The sequence below is a fragment of the Propithecus coquereli genome, unplaced genomic scaffold (assembly GCF_000956105.1).
Source record: "Propithecus coquereli isolate 6110/MARCELLA unplaced genomic scaffold, Pcoq_1.0 Scaffold101, whole genome shotgun sequence".
Lineage (NCBI taxonomy): Eukaryota > Metazoa > Chordata > Mammalia > Primates > Indriidae > Propithecus > Propithecus coquereli.
In genome coordinates, this window is record NW_012133970.1 from 2,314,922 (window position 1) to 2,342,337 (window position 27,416).

The 27,416-nt window shown below is 44.5% G+C and overlaps 1 protein-coding gene across 2 annotated transcripts in view; it reads right to left on the reverse strand.

Moving 5' to 3' along the window:
• IGBP1 (immunoglobulin (CD79A) binding protein 1) overlaps positions 1-4,300 on the reverse strand; it is a 28,282-nt gene extending 23,982 nt beyond the window's left edge. The window contains exons 1-2 of one of the 2 annotated variants that reach the window (XM_012643750.1): positions 3,602-4,300; positions 2,934-3,227 (exon numbers count right to left, since the gene is read on the reverse strand). In XM_012643750.1, coding sequence (XP_012499204.1) covers positions 2,934-3,227; positions 3,602-3,792 — 485 coding nt within the window. In that variant the 5' untranslated portion in view covers positions 3,793-4,300. The remainder of the gene's footprint in view (positions 1-2,933; positions 3,228-3,601) is intronic. The other variant, XM_012643756.1, reaches the window with a different exon arrangement.
• Positions 4,301-27,416: the final 23,116 nt, after the last annotated feature.

The window sequence follows — 27,416 nt, forward strand, 5'->3', positions numbered from 1 at the left end:
CACTTACGGTCTTTTTTTGTATAGTTATTTGGATACCAAAGTTACTGCTTAAACTACCTGTTATATGCTGATAGGCTGCACCCAATTTCTTACAAAGGACAGGATGCTGAATTCCACTTCATGTCAGTCTATTCCATATCCTCAAAAATCATTCACTGTCACTATCCTCTAACTACACTTTATTATTCTTCATAGCCCTTACCACCTGAAATTACATTATTATTTATTAGCTTATTGTCTGTCTCCTCCACCAGAATAAAAGCTCCATGACAGCACTGACTTTGGTTCTCTAATATCTAGGAACAGCTTCTGGCACATGGGAAAGGCTCAATAAATATTTGTTGAATAAATGAATCAATTTGCAGAACTATAGACCAGGCCTCTCATTTGAGCTTCATGCTACCATACACCTCTGCTTGGATGACTCCTAGGCACCTTAAACTCACGTCTCAATACTGACTTCAATACTCTTCCCTACACCTTTATCTGCTCTTCCTCTATTCCCCATCTCAATGAATTTCATAGCCATCCACCTCAATCAGAAACCTGAACATCTTTCTTGCCGCTTCCTTCTATCCCACCTCCCATAACCAGTTGATCACCAGGTTTTCCAGATTCAACCCTCCTAAGTAAATATATCCCCTCTGCCACTGCCATAGTGAAGTCTCTGTGACCTAACTAGATCTAAGCTTCTCCCTCATTGTTTCCTAACTTCTGTTAGAGTGTGCCAGTTAAAATGCAAATGTGACCATGCTACTCTTTATTTTATTTTATTTTTTTTTGAGACAGAGTCTCACTCTTTTGCCCGGGCTAGAGTGAGTGCCGTGGCGTCAGCCTAGCTCACAGCAACCTGAGACTCTTGGGCTCAAGTGATCCTCCTGCCTCAGCCTCCCGAGTAGCTGGGACTACAGGCATTCGCCACCATGCCTGGCTAATTTTTTTCTATATATTTTTAGTTGTCTGATTAATTTCTTTCTATTTTTAGTAGAGACGGGGTCTCGCTCTTGCTCAGGCTGGTCTCGAACTCCTGAGCTCAAACAATCCGCCCGCCTCGGCCTCCCAGAGAGCTAGGATTACAGGCGTGAGCCACCGCGCCCGGCCCATGCTACTCTTTAAAAAGAAACAAACAAAACTCTTCAGAGGATCCCAGTTACCAACCAAAGTAAGCTCTTTAGCATGGCCTAATAGAAGCTGACATTCATAGTATACTGTGTGCCAGATATTGTGTGCTTTATGTGCTTTTTCTCATTCATGTTTCTTAATCCTATGAGTTAGGTACAGATGTGCCTCGACTTATGATGGGGTTATGCCCCAATGGCCCTGATAAACCCACTGTTAAGTTGAAAATGCATTTACTACATCTAGCCTACTGAACATCATAGCCTGGCTTAGCCTACCTTAAACACGCTCAGAACATATTAGCCTAGAGGTGGGCAAAGTCACCTAATACAAAGCCTATTTTATAATAAACTGCTGACTATCTCATGCAATTTATTGATGTTCTACTGAATGTACCACTGTAAAGTAAAAAAATTTTAAGTCAAACCATCCTAAGTCAGGGACTGTCTCTATTACTGTTATTTAGATTCCACATATGGGGAAACCTAAGGCTCAGAAAAGTTAAATAACTTACCCGAAGTCCAATGGCTTATAAGTAAAGCTGGGACTCAAACCCAGATCTCTGAATCTACAACTCATACTCTTAGCCACAAATGCGTAACAGTTGACTCTGAGTGCTTACTATGTCAGACACTGCACTAAGTGCTTTAAATGTATTTCTCTTTTAATCCTCATAACCAGTTTATGAGGAAGAACCTATTATTATCTGAATTTTACGGCTGGGGAAATTAAGGCACTGAGTGATTAAATAACTTGCCTCAAATCACAGACTGATTAAATGGTGGAGTTGGGATTACCTAGTTCTTAGCAACAAGGTTGCTCCTTCACCTTCCTCACATCCTAAGCTCTCCTTGGTCTGAACTCTACAACATTCTTCAGCATCATTCCTTCCCCCTCACCACTACCCCCTTTGTGTGTTAGCATTATCTAACTCCTTACAGTTGCTGTTCCCTTCCCACACATCCCCACTCCAGCACTGTTTCTTTAATGCCCCTGTAGCTTTACTAATGCTATTACCTTCACTGGCTAATGCCCTCCTCTCCTCTTTCTCTGGATAATACTCCTACTCATCCTTAAACAACTCAACACAGGAGTTGCCTCTTCCAGGGAGCCTTCTCCTCTCTCCTGCTCCCTCTTTGGTTAGGTGCCCCTCCTGTCTTCTCTCACAGTACCTTGTACATCTCTCTATAACATCACCTTATGTGATATTCTGTTTCTACACCTGTTTTCCTCACCGGACTCTATGCTCCTCCAAGGCAGGAAACCCATACTCACACAAATACCCATACAATTTGTATCCCCAGTACCTAGTATAGTTCCTAGATACCATAAACATCCATTAAAAATTCTTTTGAAACAATCAGCAATTTTTTCAAGGTCACATGATGAAGCTACACCAGGACGAAGATCAGGATGTTACACATGTGATCCAGTACTCTGAACAGAGCTTCTCAATCAATGGCCCCAAAATGGACTACAGCTCTGAGATACTGTGCCCTTCAGAAATATTTACCCCAATGTACCATATGAACACTGCTATGCTGTGATGTGGAAAAGGTTGGGAGACACTTTGGTAAACTACATTGCTGCTGTTGGCAACCATAAGGTAGTAGGGGTCTGATGGGTAGATATGATCACCTCAACAAAAGCAGAGGATTTTTGAAAAACTCCAGAAAGTTTGCTCTCACCAGGGCCTATGCTCAATAAGTACCAAGAGAGTGACACACGCCATTCTGTTCTCCCACCAAAATATCATGCACACCTCCCAACAGCACTGCCATGGGGCAGCCCTCAGATTACAGTTACAGACCCACCTCTCTATTTTAGCCTTTCTTTGAGATGCCATAGCAACGAGGCTAGGATAGGCCATGGAAGAACTAGCAGTGTCATTTTCAGCTGAGTTGTTCTTGCTTTGGGGCAGCTCAAACTGTGCCACATGATAGTAATGGCACTGAGTTAAGTAGTTTATGAAGTGTTTTCGAGCCAGCTGCAAATGATCTAGACGCTTGCTGGGGTTGACTTGTTTCATGGTGAGGGCTCCTTGAAACGCTGGCACCATCAGGTACTTCAGGTCGGCGGAAGCAATCTCTTCCAAATCTTCATTTTGGCTGAAAGGAGCAAAGAGGAGGCTGTAAAGCCTGGCTGGGCTTTTAAACCGTGGCCCTTGCTTCCTGGGGGAGGGGAAGGCTGGGCTGGGAATGGGGCAAAGGGAGAAGGTACAGGGAACAGCAGCCGGTTCCACTCAATGAAAGTGGCTGAGCACTCACACCTAATGCCTGTGCAGGGGGCCGACACCAGGGAGCAGAGTCGTGGGCTGTCAATCGTCTTGGAAGAGAGGTGGGGAATGTACACAAGATCGCAGTGGGAAGCAGGAACAAAAGGTTCTTAGTCTTAAAGGTCCCCTCCATCCAGGCGCAATGGCTCCACCCTTGGTAACCATTATTACCTTCGTTCTCAGCTGTTATTACCCTCTTCCCCATACCTGAACAAGTCGAGCTGCGATAACATTTCGGCAGCCTTCTCGAGGAGGTTCAGTCCCTTGAACACCTTGTCCTGGACTATCCGGGAGCCGGTGGGTTCAGTCGTTACTTCCACTTCATCCAGAAGCTGTTTGCCGGTTTCGAAGAGCTCGGGGAGTCGCGGCAGCAATAATTCGTCTTCAGCAGCTGCCATCTTTGGGGAGGGAGGAACGCGGAAGACCTCACTTCCGGGGTTAAAGGCAACCTTGCTAAAAAAGAACTCCCCGAGCCCGAACAAAACCGGAAAGGGCGCCGCATTGGTCCAGTCGTCTCATTGTTACCAAAGCGTCCAAGGACTTCCCGGAACGGCGGTTTGCCGGCCCTGGCAACCGTTTCCATAGACTCATTTTTACCACGCAGCGCGTTCCAAGCCATACGCATCTGTTAAGAACAAACAAACAAGCAAAACCCTAGGCGCTGTTTTACGATGTGTTCCTAGTGGCCGACACTGGGCTGGGAAATTTCGTGGGCTCTGAGGCCCGGGTGTGGTGAGACTGAATTCAGAGCGCGAGCGCGAGCGCGAGCAAGCGCGTTTCAGGAGCCGGCCGGGCGCGCGCCTTACCTCGCCAGTCGCTCCCTAGGTTGCGGAGTCTGAGCAGCGGGAGACTCCAGCTGCCGCGCCGCTCTCACCGTTCGCAGGTCTGGTCGCTTGAGTGCGACGTGCAAGTAGCGCCCCCCTCCGGCTTCCGCCCACCCACCAGAGGAACTCCGGTTCCTCCCAGCCAGTCCCCGCCCGCCCGCTTCCCCTTCACGTCGCCCCTCCTCCCCACACTCACCTACGTCCTTTGGGCTGGCGCCCTGTAGAACCCCTCTCCTTAGTCCTGATAATTTGGTAACCTGCAACTCCAGTCATCCCACAGCCGACCTCCTTTCGTGCTACCTAGTTCACAAATCAAATGTTACTTCCTTTGTGCAACCTTCCTTAACTTCCCCCCTCCCCACGTAGGGCCCCTCAACCACCAAGTCAGGGTTTCTTCTGTGCATCTCTGTAATGATTTACAAATCTCCCTTATCAGAATAAATCTGATTCATCTTTACACCTCTCTGGCTAGCCTGAGTACTTATTAAGTGCTCAGTGTCAGTCATTATCTGAACAGAAAAATAAGTGATCAGTTTGGAAAGCAGCCCAATGATGCAGAACTGCTCTGTTCAATAAGTAGCCACTAGCCACATGTGGCTACTGAGCACCTGAAAGTGGCTATTTTGAATTGAGATGTGCTGTAAGTGTAAAATACACCCCAGATTTTGAAGACATTAAAAAAAGTGTAAAATATCTCAATACTTTTTACACTGACTACATGTTGAAATGATAATACTTTGGATATATTGGGTTAAATATATTACTAAAATTAAGTTGTTTCTTTTCACGTTTTAAATGTGCCTACTAGAAAATTTAAAATTACATTTGTGGCTCACATTATATTTCTACTGGACAGCGCTGATGTAAAATAGAATTCCAAGGCTTTGAAAGAAGGGACATCATTGCTTTCAACAAATCAATATAAATACATACTGATTACCTTAGGACACACCCCGAGTTGTCCTAGGAGATTTAAGTTAAGTAGGAGGCACATTGCCTGCCCATGAAAATAAACTTTTAAACTAAATATATTTTAAACTACATATAGTTAAGAAAAAATTTTCATATCAAAACAACTAGAGGGCAATATAGGACAGCATATAATTAGGTGATATGTTGTATTGCACAGGCTGTTGGAAAACCAAGAAATGACAAGTCATTCCATGCTAGGAGTAGTTCAGAAGGCTTCTTAGACATGATATGCAGTCAGAATTTCAAAGCTTGAAAGGAACCTCAAAAATAAGAGGAAAAAACTGAGACCAGAAAAGGCTAAGTGACTTGCCCAACCAGTTTGTGACAAAGCCACTGAGTTCAATTGCTTCTACTCCACCAACCTTCAGTTGGGCAGGATTTAGAAAGATGGAGAAGACCTTTTATGTGGGACAGAATGAAACCCCAAGCTAGAACAGTGCTTCACAAAAGGGAGAGGAGACTGGGACATAAGTGTAGGTTGAAAAAGCTTCCCAAGTGATTCTAATAAACCTCCTCTGCAACCTCTGCTTTACAAGCTGAGGAGGCGTGAGGCTCTGGCAAATTACTTGGTGCATCTGGCACCTCTAGCAACTGCAGTATACTGAACTTTTGGGGTCAGCCCTATCCAGGAATACAAAGAAGACAAAGATAGTATCTGTGGGGGAGACTTGGAAACTCAGTAATTGTGACACTAAAGATAATTTGTTTCTCTGCATTTGCTTTGATTAAGACATGTCTTCACTGTTGCCTAAGAAGGGAAAGAAATATGCACAATCTGATTTTGGTCCTGAACTTTGTAAACCATTTCCTATGGTTTTCAAAATGGCAGTCTTTATGGGAGATGCAAATTACTTTCAGAATGCCTATTATATATTAGAATTATAATTTTAAGCATTGTATTTCATCTTATTTTGAAATAATACCAAGATTAAAAAGTGGTTAAAAGAAAAGGAATAATAAAAATGAGTCGTTTTTGTTGTGTTTCCGTGTATAAATACTTTATCACATTAAATTCCTGTTGTGTACAGAAGATTTTTAAAAATCCTAGTTTAGGGGAACCAGTAGGGCCCTTAGAAATCATGGAAGTATAATGGTACTTAAACTTTTTATAGTAGCATAACTCTTTTTCCAAACCAAATTTTAGAGCAGCCCATAATTTTTAAAAGGACTGATGTGTTTGCAGAGGATATAAAGAAGCCTGCCAACTCAGCCACTGGCCCACCTTTTCCCCAGCCTGCTCAGTTGCACCCCAGGCACCTCTGAGGGACTTGAGGGCTCTAAGTAATACAGTATAAAAAGCACTAATCTAACACAGCTCCCCTATTTTTCAAATGAATAAACTGAGGCCCTGAGAAGTTAAGTGACTTGCTCAAGGTCACACAGCTAAAATTAACCAGGCAACAGTATATAGAGTGAGTTGGAATGGAGAGAAACTTGAGTCCAGGGGAACAGTAGAAAGAATTTTAAGTAATCTATAGATGACTATAGAAATGAGATGAACTTTCAAGTATTTCCTCGTGTGACTCCCTGACAGAGATGATGGATGTCCATTTGTCATGTTTGGATCTTAACACAGATTTTTTTATCTTGGATAACAAATTGCATGATTCATGAAAGAATTGTAATAAAGTAGACCTTTTCCTGCCTGTCTGAATCGATGTGCTTTAACTTGCTTTAGAGGGTCCACTGCTGTTTTTTCTTAAGTGGGTAATATGCTACTGATATTTGTACCTGTAATGCCAGCAATAGCACTAGATGAGATCAAATTGTATGCAGTGTAAAGCCAAGAGTAGGCTGTAACTTGCCAAAATTGTTTATTTATTACTTAATCATTAGTGTTCAAACTATCTTCACAAAGTATTCTTGAGATTGAATCTCCCTGACTAGTAGCAAGAAGTTCATGAAGGAAAAAACTCCAATACAATGAAGATTGCATTAAATGAAATATTTCAATTCCTAGTTCTATATCCAATTCTGAGGAATGTGATACAACACTCAAAAATACTCTGGAGACCTGGATTTGAGTCCTGCCTCTGCTACTTAATAGCTGTGTGACCCTTGGAGACATCTCCTTTCCTCTTTCCACATTTGTTGTGTGCTACCTGAATGCCTGGCACTGAGAATTCAAAGAACAATACACAGGGTTTGAGCCCTTATGGGGCCCACAGTTCAATGGAAGAGACAAGTAAACAAATAGTCAAATAGTAATTTGATAAATATTATAATGAAGGTGTGTTCAAGGTGTTAGAAGAATGGAGGGAATACTTTGGCCCTGAGGGACATTCTGTTAAAGGTCTAACTCCATAAGATGACTTACAAGATCCTTTCTGACATTCTTTTAACTTTGTTCCTTCATAGATCCTAAGCTGCACCTTCAGTGAACTCTCCTCGTTCTCCAAAGCTATAAGGCCTTCAGGCATTTACATGGGTTGTGCCTTCTGCCTGGAATGTTCTTCTCTCCCCTCTCTGTGCCGGGCAAATTTCTATTCAGTACTCATGACTTAGCTCAAAGATTACTTCCTCTGGGCAGCATTTCCTGCTCTTTCCCCTGTAGGTGAGGGGCCCTCCTCTTAGCTCATACAGCATTTTATTCATCTCCCTATAATAGTACTGTACTATGGTTATCTTTATCCACACCTCTTTCTTACTAGACTGAGAGCTCCTTGAGGCCAGGGAGAGTGTCTGATTTATCTTTGTTTACTCCAGTACAGGACCTGACACCTGTTAGGTGGGGGGGGGTACTGATTGTTGAATGAATAACTTTGCATGATAATAATACCCAACCTTCTCTGAGTGCTCACTTCCTGCCGCCTGGTCACTATGCTAAACTGAGTTCAGGAAATGTCAGCCCCAAATACGATGCTTTGGTATGCTGATTACCTTAAACTGAGGGTACTTGGGGAATAACAGATGCGGGCATAGGCTTTCTCTGAGCTTCTATCATCTGCCTAAAGGTAGATCCTCCAAAAGGAACTCAATTGTAATGAATTCCTTCCACAGGAATTTTAGCAACCAGGGAAGATTAACTCAGATTCTAGGGGAGGAGTTGGAGGTTGACACCATGCCCATACAGGCTATTCTCTATTCTTTCACAGTTGCTCCAAGACAATCTTTATTACCTGTGAGACTTTTCATCTGCATAACAAAACAACCTTTATTCGCCATACATTTACTTCCCTTACTCTCCCTTAACTTATGTCACCACTACCCACCAGAAGTCCCAAGCCCCTATTGCCTTCTGTAGCTTAGATTGCTATATAAGCCTCAATCATCTGACCCTTCTTCAAGTCTCATATTTTGTGGGATTTGCATATGTGTGTATGTGTGTAACTAAATACGGTTTTTCTGTTAATCTGTCTTATGTCCTAATTCATGGCCTAGCTGAGGAACCTAGAAATGTGGAGGGAAGCCTACAGTAAGGGAATTGGTCGGGGTGGCTGGGAGTCCCAGTCCCCTACAGTTGGCGACTAAAGCGGATCCTCACTGGCTGGGACCAGCTCACTCCAGGACTGCTGCAGCTACAGGATGCTGGCACCCGACAAAATGCCAGCCACAGGTAAGATTTCTTACCACTTCAGTCTCCCAGGTCTCTGCCTGAAGAGTCTGGATGAAGCCAGAGGGAGAGTCTCTTTGTCTTTTGCCTTTTCTAAATTTGAATTAGCAGGAGAAAACGTGTGTGAACTAGTTCTTAAATTGATAAGGAAAACCCCATCTATTACCTGGCACATCAGCCACCTGAGACCCCCATCCCTCGGACCACCCCAACTTAATAAAAATGGGAAAAATTGGGTAGACGGGGCTCAGAATTTGGTGGCGAGGCCCCTCTGCGCCCACTGGCGAATAAACTTTGATTCTCTGACTCTCCGTGTGCCGCTCGGTTTGTCCTCGGGACCACTTGCTTTAACACTTGCTGTAACATTTTGGTTCCCTGACCGGGAAAACCGACCGTGCTGGCCCCTTGAAGCCACCGGTTCGGGGACGGGTGCAGTGACCGGCGGGACCTCGGTGACAGAAGCGAACCAGCACCAACTGCCATTTTGCAGAACATCTTCGCTCCTCGGGAGCTCCCGCTGGCCGCGGGGTCCCGAACTGGCCTGGACATGCGGGAGGGAAGGACAAGTCAAATCAGGTCTGGAGGCATCAGACCAGGTAAGGTCCCGGGACCCGTCCAAGTCAGGCCCATCAGACGACGGAAGAGGAGCTTGATCACCTCCTGAGTGCAGGGAATTCCCAGGGTGGGAATGTGTGATCTCTGCCTGTCTGAATGCCTGCGTGAAGAGTGACCGTGGTCCCACGGCTATGGCTACGGAACTTGAGTGAGTCCTCACCTGCGGTTCTGCGGCGGCGTCATAGGCATAATGGTGATTCACTCCCCTAAAGGGAGCGACCAGGCCCGGGGTTTATACGGGAAACACCTTCGCCAAGACGCACCTAAGTTCCCACCAGGGACGCAGCCAGGCGGACACCTGAGAGAAACCTCCCCTTTGTCTGTTACGCTGAGACACCGTTCAAGGGTCTAGGATGGGTAGCATAGAATCTAAGCCTACAGTCCTTAAATGCATGTTAAAGAACTTTAAGAAGGTTTCACGGGAGATTATGGCATCACAGAGTCCCAGTAGACTTAGGGCCCTCTGTGAACACGAACGGCCCACATTCGGGGTTGACTGGCCCGCACAGGAACCTTAGACCTCCCCACCGTGCGAGCAGTTTGGAGAATCGTGACTGGGACTCCCGGCCACCCCGACCAATTCCCTTACATAGATTCATGGCTAGAGATTGCTCAGACCATGCCCCCTTGGGTCCAGTTCTGTGCCAATAAGGGACAGAGCAGGATTTTTGTGGCCCAAAGGACGAGAGACTCCAAACTGTCCAAACCCATCTATCAGGAAGCTCCTGAAGAGGATCCACCACCACTGCTCTACAACCCTACTGTGACACCTCCTGAAGTACCCTCGAATCCACCAGACACCCCACCACTGTCAGTCTCCCTGCTGCCAGTTCCAGACCAACCAGGTGCCAAGATTCCCATCACCCGCCCACTACGGTCAGCTCAGGCCCCAATTCAGGCCTCCAGATGCCCCTGCATGAGGTGCGAGGTCCGATGCAGGTTATGGACAATGGGCCCGTTCAGCCAGGTCAGCCAGTCCTGTACTACCAGCCCTTCTCCACCACTGACCTTCTGAACTGGAAGCACCACACCCTGCCATACTCCGAAAAACCTCAGGCCCTCATTGACCTCCTGGAATTCATCTTTCAGACCCACCATCCCACTTGGGAAGACTGCTGCCAGCTCCTTCTGACCTTTTTTAACACAGAAGAATGACGCCGGATTGTAGCTAGGACCCGGAAGTGGCTCCAGGACCAGGCTCCAACAGGGACCTTGGACGTGGAGCAGTGGGCACAGAGAGCAGCACCGAGACCAACCCAGATTGGGATTTCAACTCCCTGAGCAGACGAGAGGCACTTGGAAGGTATCAAGAAGCTCTCCTCCACGGGGTCCGGGAGGGAGCCAGAAAACCAACCAACATGAATAAAGTCGCTCTGATCACCCAGAAACCAGAGGAATCACCGAGCGAATTCTATGAGTGCCTTTGTGAGGCCTACCAAGTCTACACACCCTTCGACACAGAGGTGGCTGAAAATCAGTGGATGGTGAATGCCGCATTTGTTGGGCAGTCCTATACTGACATCCGATGGAAACTCCAGAAACTTGACGGGTTTGCAGGAATGAACATCACGCAGCTGATGGAAGTGGCCCAGAAGGGCTATGTTAATCGAGACCAGATGGCCCAGAGGGAGACTGTCAAGAAAATGAAACAGAAAGCTGCTCTCCTGGCCGCTGCCCTCGGAAGACCTGACCCAGCCAAGAGACCTGGCCCGCCACGGAAAGGAGGACCCAGTAAACGAGGGACCCTGCAGCCTGACCAGTGCGCCTATTGTAAGGAGTTTGGTCACTGGAAACATGAATGTCCCAACAAAAGAAACCACCCACCACCAAACAGGAACCTGCTCAGGGGCTTCCAGCAGGAGCCGGAGACCCAGGACCTCATCGGTCTCACTGGGGTTGACTTGGAATAGGACTGACCGGGTTCCCTGACTCTTTGCCCCCGGGAACCTATGGTCATAATGGAAGTAGGGGGCCAACCAATAACATGCATAGTGGACACTGGGGCAGAACACTTGGTAGTAACAACCCCAGTGGCTCCACTTACAAAGCAGGAAACCACCATTGTGGGAGCCACTGGAACTCGAGTAGCTCGACCCTTCTGCCAATCCCGAATATGCCGGATGGGGGGGCCACCAGATAAGACATGAATTCCTATACATACCGGACTGCCCCATTCCCGTCCTAGGTCGAGATCTCCTGAGCAAACTGGAAGCCCAGATCACCTTCCACCCGGAAGGGACCGCGAGCCTCACACTCGGTGCCCCAGAGACTCTCATAACGGCAGTCACCCTGCCCCAGGAATCGGAATGGAAGCTATACGACGAGGCCAAAGAAAAACAGAACCCACCTGACTTCCGGCAGGATTTTCCATTGGTCTGGGCAGAGGACAACCGCTCCCCCCCCGCCCCAGTCTTACACACCAACAGGCACCCTTGGTGATAGAGATGAAACCGAGAACCCAATCTACCAGGAGACGACAGTAACCCATCCCCAAGGAGGCTCAAGAGGGAATTCAGGAACACATCGATAGGCTTAAGTGGGAGGGGATTTTGGTGGACTGCCAATCCCCGTGGAACACTCCCCTCCTGCCAGTCAAAAAGCCCAGTGGAGGTGGATACTGGCCCGTCCAAGACCTGCGACTGATTAATGAGGCTACAGTGACTCTCCACCCAGTGGTACCAAATCCATACACCCTCCTGGGCCTCATTCCTCCTGATGCTGCCTGGTTCTCCTGCCTGGACTTAAAGGATGCCTTCCTCTGCATGCGGCTTATTCCAAAGAGCCAGCCCCTGTTCGCCTTCGAGTGGGAGGATCCTCAGACTAGAAGGAAAACCCAGCTGACCTGGACATGACTACCACAGGGATTTAAAAATTCACCAACTCTATTCAGGGAGGCTCTGGCCACTGACGTCATCTCCTTTCCGCGAGAAGAAACCCGCTGCACACTTCTACAGTACGTCGATGACCTCCTCCTAGCAAGCCCCACCAGAGAAGACTGCCACCGGGCAACCCGGTGCCTGCTCCAATTGCTCACTGACAAGGGATACAAAGTCTTCTGGAAAAAGGCACAGACCTGCAGGCAACAGGTGAAGTACCTCGGTTTCCACATCACTCAGGGGTGCCGGACACTGGGACATGAGCGGAAGCACCATCTGTACAGTTCCCAGGCCGACCAGTCGGAGACAACTCAGAGAATTCCTTGGCGCGGCCGGATTCTGCCACATCTGGATCCCAAGTTTCTCCCTAAAGGCCAAGCCTCTGTACGAGGCCCTACACGGGCCTGAGAACAAAGCATTGGAATGGGCCGAGAGTCAGGAAAGGGCTTTCCAGGAAATACTTACTAAAAAGAGCCCCCGCACTGGGGCTACCAGACCTCACCAAAGCCTTTAACCTGTTTGTACATGAGAAGAAACGAGTGGCTCTGGGGGTTTTGACTGAAACTGTGGGCCCGTGGCAGAGACCAGTGGCTTGCTTGTCAAAACAATTGGATCCCATAGTGGCAGGATGGCCGCCTTGCCTCCGCGCACTGGCGGCCACCGTCCTGCTAGTCAAGGAAGCAGACAAACTCACACTGGGACAGAACCTCCGTGTGCGAGTCCCTCATACAGTAATGTCTCTAATGAACGCCTCGGGGCACTGGCAGCTCTCAAGCAACCGGTTAGCACAATACCAAGGACTGCTATGCGAAAATCCATGGGTCACCCTGGAGACTCTGCGAACCTTGAATCCCGCCACCCTCCTACCCACCAAGCCAGGGCCCCCGGACCATGATTGCACTGAGGTGGTATAGGAGGTCTATGCCAGCCGGCCAGATCTGAGAGATAGTCCTCTACCAGCAGCGGACTTAGAACTCTACATGGATGGCAGTAGTTTTATCCAGAATGGGAAACGACTGGCGGGCTTCGCAGTCACCACAGTCGGTGAGGTCATCATGTCAGCTCCTTTGCCCCAGGGGTGGTCGGCACAAAGGGCAGAGCTATGGGCCCTCATCCAAGCCCTCAGGCATGCCCGGGGTAAGAAGGCAAACATATACACAGACTCTAAATATGCCTTTGCCACAGTACATATCCACGGGGCAACATACAGGGAGAGGGGACTGCTGACTGCAGGTGGAAAGGAGATCAAAAACAGGGATGAAATCCTCCAACTGCTGGAGGCAGTTTGGGAGCCAAAACTGTCGAGGGCACCAAAAGGGCACAGATCCAATTGCCACCGGCAATCGCCTGGCAGACCAAGCAGCCAAAAATGCAGCCACCCGAGAATGTTCAGAAGACAACACTCCAACCCAGTGCCAAATCTTGATGGCACCTGAGTGGCCCGAAGAACCAAAATGTACCCCAGAAGAGAACCAGTGGGCAGAGCAGAAGGCCAAGAAGGACACAGACGGGTGGTGGTACCTACGGAACCATAACATCTTTATCCCAATAAATTAGCATACTCTCTTGTCTCCCGACATCACGACCAGACTCACTTAGGGAAAACAGCCCTCACGCAGCTACTCACCCGGTACCACCACATCACCAAACTTCCGTCCATCGCTGCAGCAGTCAGCGCCGCTGCCAGACCTGTGCTAAAAACAATGCAGCGGTCAGGCCGAGACCCACCCCAGGAATTCAGTACACCAGAACCTCTCCGTTCAAGGATGTGGACGTTGATTTCACAGAAGTAAAACCACGTCGGGGCTGTAAACACCTGCTGGTAGTGATATGCACCTTCTCAAGCTGGGTCAAAGCAGTCCCTACCCAGACCGAAAAGGCTAGGGAAGTGGCAAAGCTTCTACTGAGAGAAATCATCCCCAGGTACGGTCTGCCACTCTCCTCTGGCAGTGACAACGCACCAAGTTTCACTGCGGAGGTCATGCAAACCCTCCCCAAGGCACTAGGAATCAAATGGAAACTACATACAGCCTACAGGCCACAGAGCTCAGGGAAAGTAGAGTACATGAACTGGACCCTCAAGACCACTCTAGCAAAGCCATGTCAGGAAACACAATTGCCCTGGGTAGACATGCTAAGCCTAGCCCCGTTCAGAGTCAGGTGCACACTGGGGCCCACGGGATATTCACCCTTTGAAATCCTGTTCAGTAGACCTCCCCCACTCATCAAGCAATTAAGGGTAGACATTAGACAACTAGGAGAATTGAATATAAACACACACCTCCAAGGCTTAGCCAAAACTATGCACCACATCCACCACACCGTCCTAGAAAAAACCCCTATCACCCTGGGTCTCTCTGTCCACCCCCACCAACCTGGGGATTTAGGCTGGGTAAAGGACTGGAAAAGAGCACCCCTAGAGCCCACCTGGAAGGGTCCCCATACTGTGATACTAGTTACTCCCACTGCTGTTAAAGTTGCAGGTATCACTTTGTGGATCCATCACTCCCAGGTGAAAAAGGCTGAACCAGACAACGAAACTGATCTCTGGACTGCACATCAGGACCAGCAGAACCTGCTAAAGATCCAGCTTAACCATCTCCCAATGAGGACAGCCACACCCAGGACTGAACAGGAGTAAATGGGACCACTGGCCCTGGCCCTCATTGGGGTTGTAATGACTTTACTGGGGATTGGATTCTTCTCAGTAGCTCCGGGAGATTGGACCGGCTGCAGAGGGCATCTCTAACTGTGATATTTTGGCTCATTATAGGATGTCTACTCCTGCCTCAGTCCCTACCCTCCTCCTGGTTAGGGCACTCGCCCTAACAACTATGGCAGAGAAACCCTGCCCTGAGGCTTGTTATGCTAGGACTTGGATTCCCTCCACTAACGGGATTAGTCGAGGCTTCTGGACCACAGGAGGTTTCACAGTCCACACCTACATGCCCAAAACATGTTATAGTCAGGCTCAGGTGTGCCACAGCGGGGGAAAGAAATACTGGACTGGCGCCATTGCAGGTGATATTCAAACCTATATAGCCCCAAGGGGCAAACCAGCTTGTTGGACTTACTACGCCCACTGGGGGATGTCTGATGGGGGAGGAGTCCAAGACCAGGCTAGAATCCAACAGGTCAAAGACACAAAGGCTCAGCTTATTAAGATAGCCTCAGTAACACAGTCAACTTATAGGCCAGATCTTACTGGCATACAAAAGATCACTGAACCCCTGGAAACCTCTCCCCCAATAACCCGCTTCCTCAATATGACTCTCCAGGCCCTACACAACCATACTTCATGTTGGGTCTGTTCACCCCTACAGAAACGAATCTATATTGGGGTCCCTGTGCCTCCGGGCTGGAACTCCAGCATCTTGATCCCAGGCCCAAACAAAACATCCCTGGTGGGCCCAGTAGCATACAATGTCCGCTTAGCCATAACTTCCCGCCTAAATATCACTTGCATTACTAATGCAAGAGAGAATGAAATATTGGGATTCATACCAGGTGAACTCTGCACAAATAACCAGACCTTACCTGGTAATGCCACTGCCACCTGCTCCCGGGATGGCATATTCTATCTTTGTGGAGACATTGCCTACCTCTGCCTCCCAGGAAACTGGACCGGGACCTGCACCCAGGTCTTCCTCACGCCAGATGTTTCTATCTTTGAAACCCAGCAAACGGAAGCTGCACTAAGACCCCACCCAAACACCCAGAAAAGACAGGCCTTACTAGCATCGTTCCTCATAGGGGAGGAATTGCTGCTGGGATAGGAGCAGGAGTAGGAGGCCTAGGAACATCCCTGAGCATCTACCACAAATTATCCCAAAACTAAATGAAGACACGGAACGAGTAGCAGATTCCCTACTGTCCCTCCAGAGTCAACTGAGCTCACTAGCTGCAGTAACCTTACAGAATAGATGGGCTTTAGACCTACTCACTGCTGAAAAGGGGGGGACCTGTATATTTCTAGGGGAAGAGTGCTGCCACTATATAAACCAGACAGGAATAGTAACCACAAAAGTCAGGGAGCTAAGAGAAAGAATCCAGAAAAGAAACAAGGAATTAGAACAAACCTGGGGTTTCCACTTAGGACTATGGACTTCATGGCTACCACCTCTGGCCGAGCTGCTAATAACTATTCTCCTTCTTGTCACTGTAGGCCCCTGCGTACTGAGCCCGATTATAAAATTCATAGAGACAACTGTAACCCAGAGAGCAACAGCTCACATAATGGCCTTACGAGGCTATCGACCACCATAATAGACATAAAAGGGCATCGAAGGGAATGATAAGGAAAACCCCCATCTATTACTTGGCACATCAGCCACCTGATACCCCCAGCCCTCACAAAAGACCCACATCAGCATAATACTAACCTATTACCCAGAGCATCAGCATAACACTAAACCTATTACCTGACACATCAACTAACCAATTACCTGGCTCATTAGCCACCTGAGACCCCACCCCTCGGACCACCCCAACTTAATAAAAGTGGGAAAGATTGGGTAGATGGGGCTCAGAATTTGGTGGTGAGACCCCTCTGAGCCTGCCAGCGAATAAACTTTGACTCTCTGACTCTCCGTGTGTCGCTGAGTTTGTCCTTGGGACCACCCGCTGTAACACTGCTGTAACAAAATAGCGACTCTGGTACTGGGGGGCTATGAGTATTCTTGTTTTCTGATCCCTTCCCTCCCAGAGTTGGTCTTTGTTTTCCATTGTCTTTGTCATTTGCGTCATGTGTCATGGGAGAATCATAGGGCAGAACATGAAACCTCCCTTTATAAAATTAATAAAAGGCTGTAAGTTTGGAACTGTGGTAGGGGCCTGAACTCTGCAAAAGTATAGACATAGTTTTATATATATATGAGGACCCTCTCTACCTGGGAATGACTCAGCACAAGAAGACAATTTCTGCTTTGCAATCCAAAGAATTCATCCCCAGCCAATCAGCAGACCCAATTCCCTAGCCCTTTGCCTGCCAAACTATCTTTAAAAACCTGGGCCCCCAAGTTCTCAGGGAGACAGATTTTAGAAGTTTTGCCATGTCTACTTACATGGCATCTTGTGATATTAAACTCTTTCTCTGCTGCAACTCCTGCTGTCTCAGTGTACTGGCTTCCTCTTGAGCAGTGAGCAATGAACTTGGTTGGGCAGTAACAAACCTGGGCATAGGCCCTCATAAGCCTGTTGTCTGAGCTGAACTCCACAGACTGTTGAGTTCACGGTTCTCACCAGAGCAGAATCTATTTAGACAAACTTTGCTGTGGGTCCCAGAGGCAAATAAACCAAATGAAGTTCTCCTTTCATCTTGTTTTATGTCCTGAGAGCTTGGCTTTTCAAACAGTGAGAACACTCTCTCTGATCTCTGCCATCTGGGGGTGGGGGGTGCAAGTGTGGGCTTGTATTATGCAGCCAGTCAAATAGGTTGGGAACTCAGACAAGAAATGACAAGCAGCATTCTTTTTGACTGACCATGCCAGCTTTCAGGGGAGTTCATTACAATAAGAAGTCCCAGTCCAGAAGGGGCTTTTATCATCTCAACCTTTGTTGCTTAGTTAGTGCTGAGAAACTCCCACCCCAGTATCACCTGTTTGGTGTCACAGATTAGGTTTGTGACTGGAGGCATCCTACATTCTGTGGGAGACCAGAGAAACCATTTATACAAACACTATCCTTAACCACCTGGGGAAATGAAGATCTTTGCTTTCTTAGTCTATCTCTGGGAGTGAGCCTTTTGGATCATGAGGGCTATGTCTGCTGTGCCTACTTTGAGAACACCACACCAGACCAGGTATTCTAAACCTGGAAAGTTAACTCCATGTCTTTTCATGGAAAGACTTATTGGTTTGAGTTACTTCTAGGATAAATAAATTGGCTATATTTTAAAAAGTTTTTTTAAAGAGCTCTTAATCTGAACAATTATCTTACTGGTACCTATGGGAAGATCAAACTGAAAGAGGACATGAAGTATAACAGCTAGCCTTAGAGACTCCCTTAGCAAGATCAAAAGGCAGAAATTAGATTTAGAACAAAGTTAAAATCCTTTAAAGCCACTGTAAATTCCACTTTTCTGCCTTCTTATACTCCTCCAACTCCCTGTCTCTGACCCTCCAGATCTTTTGGGTCCCTGGACCCCTAATTTAAAACTCCTCCAAATCCAGCTCCATTTCCTCAGTAAATTCCTTTAGCTCAAAAGAGAAACATAACAATTGGTTTGAATTATTACTACTGGTTTTGGAGTACCCATTCATTAGAGATCCTTTTTCTCCCATGGACAGCTATTGCTTTTCTGTTTGTCTTGTTTTTGTGTCCTGAGAACTTGGTTTGACTTTCTGCTTGTCAGAGGCATGAAAGTTTGCTGCCTGTGTGCAGGCGGCAAACCAAATATATATGGCTGGACAGAAACGTGGGCTGCATCCCATTGGAGGCTAGCAAACAAGACTGTTGCTAGCTCTCAGGTGCACTGTCTAAGTCTTTTTCTTTTTGGCTGTCTTTAGGAATGGCTTTGGATCATGGAAGGGCTGCATCTTTTTGTGTCCTCTTTGGAGATGCCTCATGTGTCTGTGGTTAAAGCCAAAAGAGGCTAATTAGCTTTGGTCTTGAGTCACTCTTTTGGTAAACCTTTGATTTAGAACTTTGGTTTATATTCAGAGCATGATAGGAACATTTTTAGGCCTTCTCCCCTAAGCTAGAATGGAACTATATGCTTGGAAAGAAAGAAAACAGCTTATTAAAACATTCCTGAGACAAACAGCTATAAATCTAGCACAGAGGAAATCTGGTTCCTAATATAAAGGAGATAATTGAAGATAATGTAATTAGATGGTCAGGCCAGCCCCTTGATATCATTCAGGCTGCAAGACAATTCTTTGGGGAATTAAAAACATCTGTCCTTGTCTTACAAATTGGGTATTTACAAAAACAGGAATGTGCCTCTGGAAGCATTCAAAGCCCGCCTATCCTTATTGTCAATCTCCAGATCTCGCCTATTCATTTTAAGATGCTTCCAGATACTATAAAAAATCACAGTATTGGAAATGGAACTGTCCTGCACTTAAGAAAAAGAAAGAAAAATTTAAATAGTAATTACCCTACACTTCTAATAGGCACATATACCTCCCCAAACTCCTTCTTGGTGAAAACTTATATTCTTTCTCTGTGCCTTTAAGATGTAAGATGTTTCCACTCTGTCTTACCCAAGAACTATTCCTTATGAAATGAAAACTTCAGGGAGATGATTCTCAGCAAAAAAAAAAAAAAAAAAGGGAGAAAGAACTATGAAAAATTGTAAAGGTCTTTTCTATTAACAGTAAAAAGCTTTAGCCATGTGAGCAGGTAATCTTTTTTTTTTTTATTTCAGCATATTATGGGGGTACAGATGTTTAGGTTACTTATGTTGCCCTTAACCCCCCTCCCCCGCTAAGTCCGAGTTTCAAATATGTCCATCCTTCCGGTGGTGCGCATTGCACTCTTTGTGTATGCAAATACTCGTCCCCTCCTCCCTCTTCCCCCCTCCCCCCTCCCTGAGCGGGTAATCTTAACACCTTAACTTGTTCCCTTTTCTTTTGGTCAGAAACACAAATTGCATAAAAATATAAATGGGGATAAACTAGTGAGTTTATATTACTATGTTTTACTGCCTTGTGACCAAAAATTTTTAAAGTAAAAAGCCGTAAGATCTTTATGTGTGTTTATCTGTATGTCTGTGTACGTTTATGCATGTGTACATATATATAGGTATGTTTGCATGTTATGTCTACATGATATAAAATCCCTTAAAGGGGCCGGGTGTGGTGGCGCATGCCTGTAGTCCCAGCTACTTGGAAGGCTGAGGCAGTAGGATTGCTTGAGCCCAGGAGTCTAAGGTTGCTGTGAGCTAGGCTGACGCCACGGCACTCTACCTGGGGTAACAGAATGAGACCCTGTCTCAAAATAAAAAATGAAATAAAATAAAATCCCTTAAAGGATTTCTAGTCAAATTGTGTTAGAGATAAATGAGTGCTCATATAAATTAAATACTCCTATAACTGCTAGAAATATAGGAACTAACCCAAGTGTTTTTCAAGTTTACCTGATTTGAGTAAGTCTTTGGTAAATAAAGGCTAGTTTAATATTGTTGCTTTAATGAAAACAGCTGTGTCTCCTGAGTTATAAGCAAAAAAAAAACCATGTATTTTGCTTTGGTGATGACTGCTTGATGTACATGTGTTGTAAAAACGGTTAATAGGAAAATAACTTGAGTTGATGGCTAGCTTTATGTAACATCTCATGAAATTTTCACAAGTAATCCAAGCATAATTGTTAATAATGAGTAAATTAAATAAGATGTAAGTGGGATAAAAGTTTATCAATATACTTTTAAACAATAGTTACATTTTATAATATGTTTACTTAAAAAGTTTCCCAAATCTCTTTGGTAACTTCTACTTACAATTTATAAAGTTTTGCCAAGTTAAATTAAATAATAGATATTCATTGATTATCCAGATCATTTCCAAATAAGATAAAATATTGAAACATTAATTGCTGAGCATAAGTTTATTTACTTTTGGATTCTTAAATTTTATAGAAATACAAAATACACTTTCTCTGTGTTAGTAAATATGTCCTGTTTCACAATGGAAAATTATTCTGAGGAAGCATGTTTCTAAAAATTATGAAATGTGTATTCATAAAATGTCGGTGTGACAGTTGAAAATTGCTTACTTTCTAGATTTTCACTAGAAATTAGGATTATTATGACTCAAAATTCTAATATGTAATAAAAACTACTAGAAATAGGGAAACAACACTGTATGCAAAGTGTACAAAGAAAATAAGGTGTTATAAGTTATGTGTTTTATTTGTTAAAGGAAAAATTATTTTGTCTAGTTTAGAGGTTATTTAAAGGTTGTTTCAGAATGAATGAAGAGAAGATGGACAAAAATTAAATGGATATGAAGTTGGGAAGAAAGAAAGAATGAGGGAGAATCCTGTGTGGCCAAACTGACTAAAATTGGATGACTTTATTATAAGGGTTTTAAAAAATGAGCTTTCATACCAATAGTACAGTGATGCAAAACTAGAATTGGTCTCCTTTAAAATGACAAGATTTTCTTATACTACTGATGAGAGACAGTGAAAGATTTTTTTCACCTTTTGAATGATCTGCCTAAAAAAAAAATTTGTGTCTTATGAAAATAATTTCCTATGCTTCATGTTGTCTTTTATCAGGTCTTTGATTACTTAAAAAGAAAACTGAGTCCTCTCTATTAAGAGAGCTAAGGTTTGTCCTCCAACTATGTAACTTTCTGGATTTGCCTTTGACGTCTTAATTATCACTCTGGCTAAATGAATGATGTAGTGACCCAAGATCCTATTTAATTAAGTGTTTTAAACCTTTTTGACATTTTTGCCAAACTTCCCCAAATCAAATTTTAAATTAAATCTTTTCAACTTTAAATTAACTTTGGAATTTTCTAGTTGGGTCCCTGGAAAGCTCAAATGATGTGTCTCTCATCTTATACAGAAGAGACATTAAACTAATTTCACTTACTTGATATGTTAAATTATAGGGGAAGCACTGTCAAATAATAAGTGGCAAAATACTTTCTTTAAATTATATTTATGGATGTTATTGACATGAATGTTCCAAAATTTGCATGAGATTCCTAGAAATATCATCAGTCACAATTATTTTTTAATTTTATTTTTTATTTGTTTTTTGAGACAGAGTCTCACTCTGTTGCTCGGGCTAGAGTGCCGAGCCCTCAGCCTAGCTCACAGCAACCTCAAACTCCTGGGCTCAAGCAATCCTCCTGCCTCAGCCTCCCAAGTAGCTGGGACTACAGGCATGTGCCACCATGCCTGGCTAATTTTTTCTATATATTTTTAGTTGTCCAGCTAATTTCTTTCTATTTTTAGTAGAGACGGGTGTCTCGCTCTTGCTCAGGCTGCTCTCGAACTCCTGAGCTCAAACAATCCTTCTGCCTCGGCCTCTCAGAGTGCTAGGATTACAGGCGTGGGCCACCATGCCGGGCCACAATTTTGGTTTATTATGTTAAAATGTTGTATGCCACAGAAATAACCAAATTTCCTTGTCAATTGCTGATTATAATGAACTTGCTTCAGATTTTCGGCCATGGCTATTCTAAATCTCTGCCTTCCACAGTTACTGTTTTGATTCTTCTCTAAAAGCCTTTACAATCAGCTCCAGTCCCAAATTACTTCTTCTAGGAGACTCATGGAAAAGACTTTGACAACTATTCTGGAATATAGGTTTCTGATAACTTTGATATCATACCACTGGACTGAGTAAGAATTTCCAGAACTCTAATGAAGAAACTGATTGGTTTACGAAACTATTAACTTCATGCAGAGTAAGAATCAATTTACATGGGACTGAACTGATGAAGGATTATGATTTTTTAAATGACTTTTTTTGTTTGAAACATTGCTGATTCTTTCTATGTTTTGTTTTCCAGGTTTAAGGGAACATTTTTTCTTTTAAGCTATCTGTAACTTAAAGCAATTTGATAAATTATACTTTTGTAAACAGAATTGCAACACTACTTTTTTTCTCCCTACCTGATCCCTCCAGAATTTGGAAACTATTTGTGAGTATTCTTGTTTTTATGGCAATACAGTTATCTGTATAAGTTCAATAAGAATCTCTTCTCTTTGTAACAGGACACAGTTGGAAACACTGGTTATATTACCAAGGCTTTGACTAGAATGTCATATTTTCTGATATGAGCAGACAACTTTAAGGAACTAAGGTTGATTTTATAGAGCCAATAAAGCCCTTGGAAAAAAATATTGATCTGGCACCTTTAATATACATTTCACACTGCCTTCCAGGTGGGTAAGGAATGTCACTTCTTGGCAGGCCCAGGAACATCAGGATATTTTGGGGACTTTGAGAAGAGAGGAATTCACACGAATCTACAAATATTACAGGCGAAGTTTTATGGTGAGTCCTTGGCTTGGCTTCCTAGCCTCAAGAGGATTTTAAAAGCCCAATCTGAAATTCCTTATTAAAAGTTCCAGCAAAGTAGACTTAAAAGAGCCTAGATGATCAATCACTATTCTTGCTGCACTTGAGTAAATAATCAGGCCAAATTTAATGAGTCTAAACTTACTTTGCAAATAAAGTGGTCTTACTGCAATTATCTTTGGTAGAAATGGGGGTGACTGTAGAGAGAAAAAAATATGTTTCAAAAGAAAACTATAGTTCATCCATTATTTTTTTTATTTTTATTTTTTGAGACAGAGTCTCACTGTGTTGCCCTGGCTCGAGTGAGTGCCATGGCGTCAGCCTAGCTCACAGCAACCTCAGACTCCTGGGCTCAAGCAATCCTTCTGCCTCAGCCTCCCAAGTAGCTGGGACTACAGGCATGCACCACCATGCCCGGCTAATTTTTTTCTATATATTTTTAGTTGTCCGATTAATTTCTTTCTATTTTTAGTAGAGACGGGGGTCTCGCTCTTGCTCAGGCTGGTCTCGAACTCCTGAGCTCAAACAATCCGCCCGCCTCGGCCTCCCAGAGTGCGAGGATTACAGGCGTGAGCCACCGCGCCCAGCCCTAGTTCATCCATTATTAATTAGTTCGTTGTTTTTGAAGGTTTGTTATTTACCTGTAAACTGGACTAGATCCTGAACTCTTCTTGTTTCCTCCACTATCTAGCTATGACTCTATAAACTAATATTTCCAATTTTTCTCCCACCCTTCTTACTTGGAAATACTGAAATTAAAACTGCCCTTTCCTGAAGCCCTGAAAGCTGAAGCTGGGCAACTTGATAGAGACTTCAGAGAAATCACCACAACTTATGTATAAACAACCTTCATGCCTGTTGATGTATGCACTACTCAGAAAGTTCATTGTAACACCTGATGCCAACTGCAAACCAAGAAAATCTGTCAGATTGCCACTGCCTGCCCTCATTCCAACTGAAGATGCCTCAAGGCTAATATCTAGAAAGCTTCTCAACTGGCTGCCCTCCAGAATCAGAAACTAGTTTATAGACTGCTCCAAATATTAACTTTTGTTTTTCTTTTGTTCTGATAAAAACGCCTCTTATTAAATACCTGTTTTCTTGTATCACATAAAGGCCTAAACTTGATGGGAGCCCAACTGCAATACCACCTTCTGAAATGAAACACAACTGTTTAATCAGACTGACCTATCCCAGGTCTCTTACCACTCAGCTACTAACCCAATTTTTTTCTCCACAGCCACCAGCTTGAGTGTGTGAAACTCCTAGGGAAATTTCAAACAGGGAAAATGAAGTAGTTCAGGAAATGCCACCCCAAAATATGTTGCTTTGGTATTCTTATTACTTTAAACTGAGGTTACTTGGGGAACAACAGATGCAGGCATGGCTTTCTCTGAACTTTCATTAGCTGCCGAAAGATGGATCCTCCAAAAGGAACTCAGTTGTCATGAATCCCTTCCCAGGGAATTTCGTCAAACAGGGAAGATGAACTCAGATTACAAGAGAGGAGACTGGAGGTTGACACCACACCCAGACAATTTTCTATTCTTCCAGGGTTGCTCCAAGACAACTTTTATTACCTGAGAGACTTTCTATCTGCATAACAAAACAACCTTTATTCACCATACATTTCCTTCCTTTGCCCTCCCATAACTTATGTCACCACCACCCCCTAGAAGCCCCAAGCTCTTATTCCTTTCTGTAGTTCAGGATGTTATGTAAACTTCAATCATCTCACCCTTCTTCAAGTCTCATATTTCGTGGGACTCCCATGCATACAGATATAATTAAATATGTTTTTTCTCCTATTAATCTATCTTATGTCCATTTAATTCATAGCCCAGCCAAGGAACCTAGAAGGGTGGAGGGAAGCCATTTTCTACTCCCCTACACATGCATTTTCTCAATTAATTCTCACAAGTGCCATAAGAAATAGGTGCTGTTATAACCCTGTTTCTTAGTCCATTTTTTTGCTGCTTTAACAGAATACCACAGACTGGGTAATTTACAATGAAAAGAGAATTATTTGGCTCATGGTTCTGGAGGCTGGGAAGTTCAAGAGCATGGTGCTGGCATCTGGTGAGGGCCTCGTCCCGTGGCAGAGGCATCACATGGTGAGTGAGTGCACAAGACAGAGATAGGAAATTGGGCCAAATTCTTCCTATTATCAGGAGTCCACTCCCACAATAATTAACCCACACCCACAATAATGGCATTAATCCATTCATTAATTCTTAAATGCCCCACCTCCCAATACTGTTACATTGGACATTAAATTTCAACATGAGTTTTGGAGGAGACATTCAAACTATAGCACTCTGTTTTACAGATGAGGAAATTGTGGCTCAGAGAAGTTAAATAACTGGCCTAATAAATGTTAAATTCACCTGGGATTTGAACCCAACTCTGTTAGATCTGATCTGATTCCAGAGCTTATGCTCTTAACCACTACACTCTACTACAGAAGAGGGGGAAATTACAGAACAAAAGAAGAAATGAATGTGTAATAGTTATGTGCTAGAAAGTAAACATATATGTGCTAGGAAGTAAGATTTAATCAGTAGGCTGGCCCACATTATGGAGGATGTAGTCAGCCAGGAGAGTGCAGACTTGATGTACTATGAACAATAGGGAGGCATTTAGTTCAATTAAATATTGAGGAACTTTTATGTGCCAGGTGCTGTGCTAGCTGCTGGGATATAAATATGCATAGTCTTTGCTCCTGAGGCTCTAGGTGAAGGAGAGAGACAAACAAATGATTTCAATGTAATGTGGTAAATGCTAATGTAATAGCGTAAACCACAATGTAATAGTGATACTTGGAGGGTATGAAAGAAACATCCAGGAGGAGAGCCTAGCTAGGGGGTTCATAGAAGATCTCTCACAGGAGATGATGCCTAAACTGAGTCTTGAATGGTGATAGCGTATGCAGGGAACTTGAAGCATTTTGTTATTATTGGAACTTATAGTTGGAGGCAACAAGAAATAGGTGATTAATTCATTTGACATACATTTATTGAATGCCTGCTATGTGTGAGACACTATTCTAGGCACTGGAGTGAATGATACAGCCAAAATCCATGCCCTCATGGATCATGAAAGGCAAGCAGGGGCTATTACACACCCTCCCATTTGTAAAGCGCTTATTTCTAAAGGACTTAGGTAAACGATGCCTCAACTGCTCCCTATGATAGTTCTAAGAGAGACTATAGTAGATATATTGGTCTAGTCTTTCCCAAAGTGTGGAGGCTTACTGATGATATGAGAGATGAACTTACGTGGTATATTGACGGACATCTAAGAATTTAAATAGGTCTAAGTGAACCCCTAGCAGCCCTCTAGCATCAGAGATAGAAAGCTTCACTGCCAACTGTTCCCTGGGTGACTCCACCCATCCTCCATCTGTTGCCATGGAGATGAGTGGCTTCATTTCTCCAATTTCCCTACACCTACCCCTAAGTGAGCCTCAGAAAGCCTCCTCCCTATCTCCATGGAAAGAACTCTATGATCCCCAACCTTCCTTTCAAGTCATATCCTTGCTTCTCAGGCTGTCACCATAGAAACTGAATGCCCCTCTCCTCTAGTCATCTCCATGGTGACCCTCAGCCCTACTCCCAGGATATCACTAGGATCAGTTTCTGCTAGATGCCTAGAACTCAGGGAAGGGTCGAAGGTGAAGGTGACTCCCTGAAGTGGCTGCAGTCTTCTTCTTTGTCTCTCCTGGCTTTGAAGGCATAGCAGTCACTGTCTCAACAAAGAGCGTAAGGAAGCTATGGTTTGTAGAGTACTGATTATGTGCCTGGCACTGGGCTAGGTACTTTACATACTTGAACTCATAATTGCCCATTTTACAGAGTTAAAGGGAGAAAGGCTCACAGAGGTGAAAGCACTTGACATTGTTTTCCCCCTGGGCCTCTTATCATCCTCACTGAAACTGGGAACCAAGAAGATTTCATTCCCACCATTCTCTTTTGTTATGTGACCTTGGGAAAGTAGCCTCCTGTTTCTGAGCTTTGTTTTCCCCACCTGTAAAATAAAAGTGTTGGACTAAGTGTCATCGTGAATATCCCCCTGTTACAGTCAGATTATAAGTGATTCTGATCTCATTGAGGAACTGATTTTTCAGTTCAGTAAATCCATCAAGGTATTTTTGTTTGTTTGTTTTTAACTGACACAGTGGAAGTCTCTAAAGTGTTTT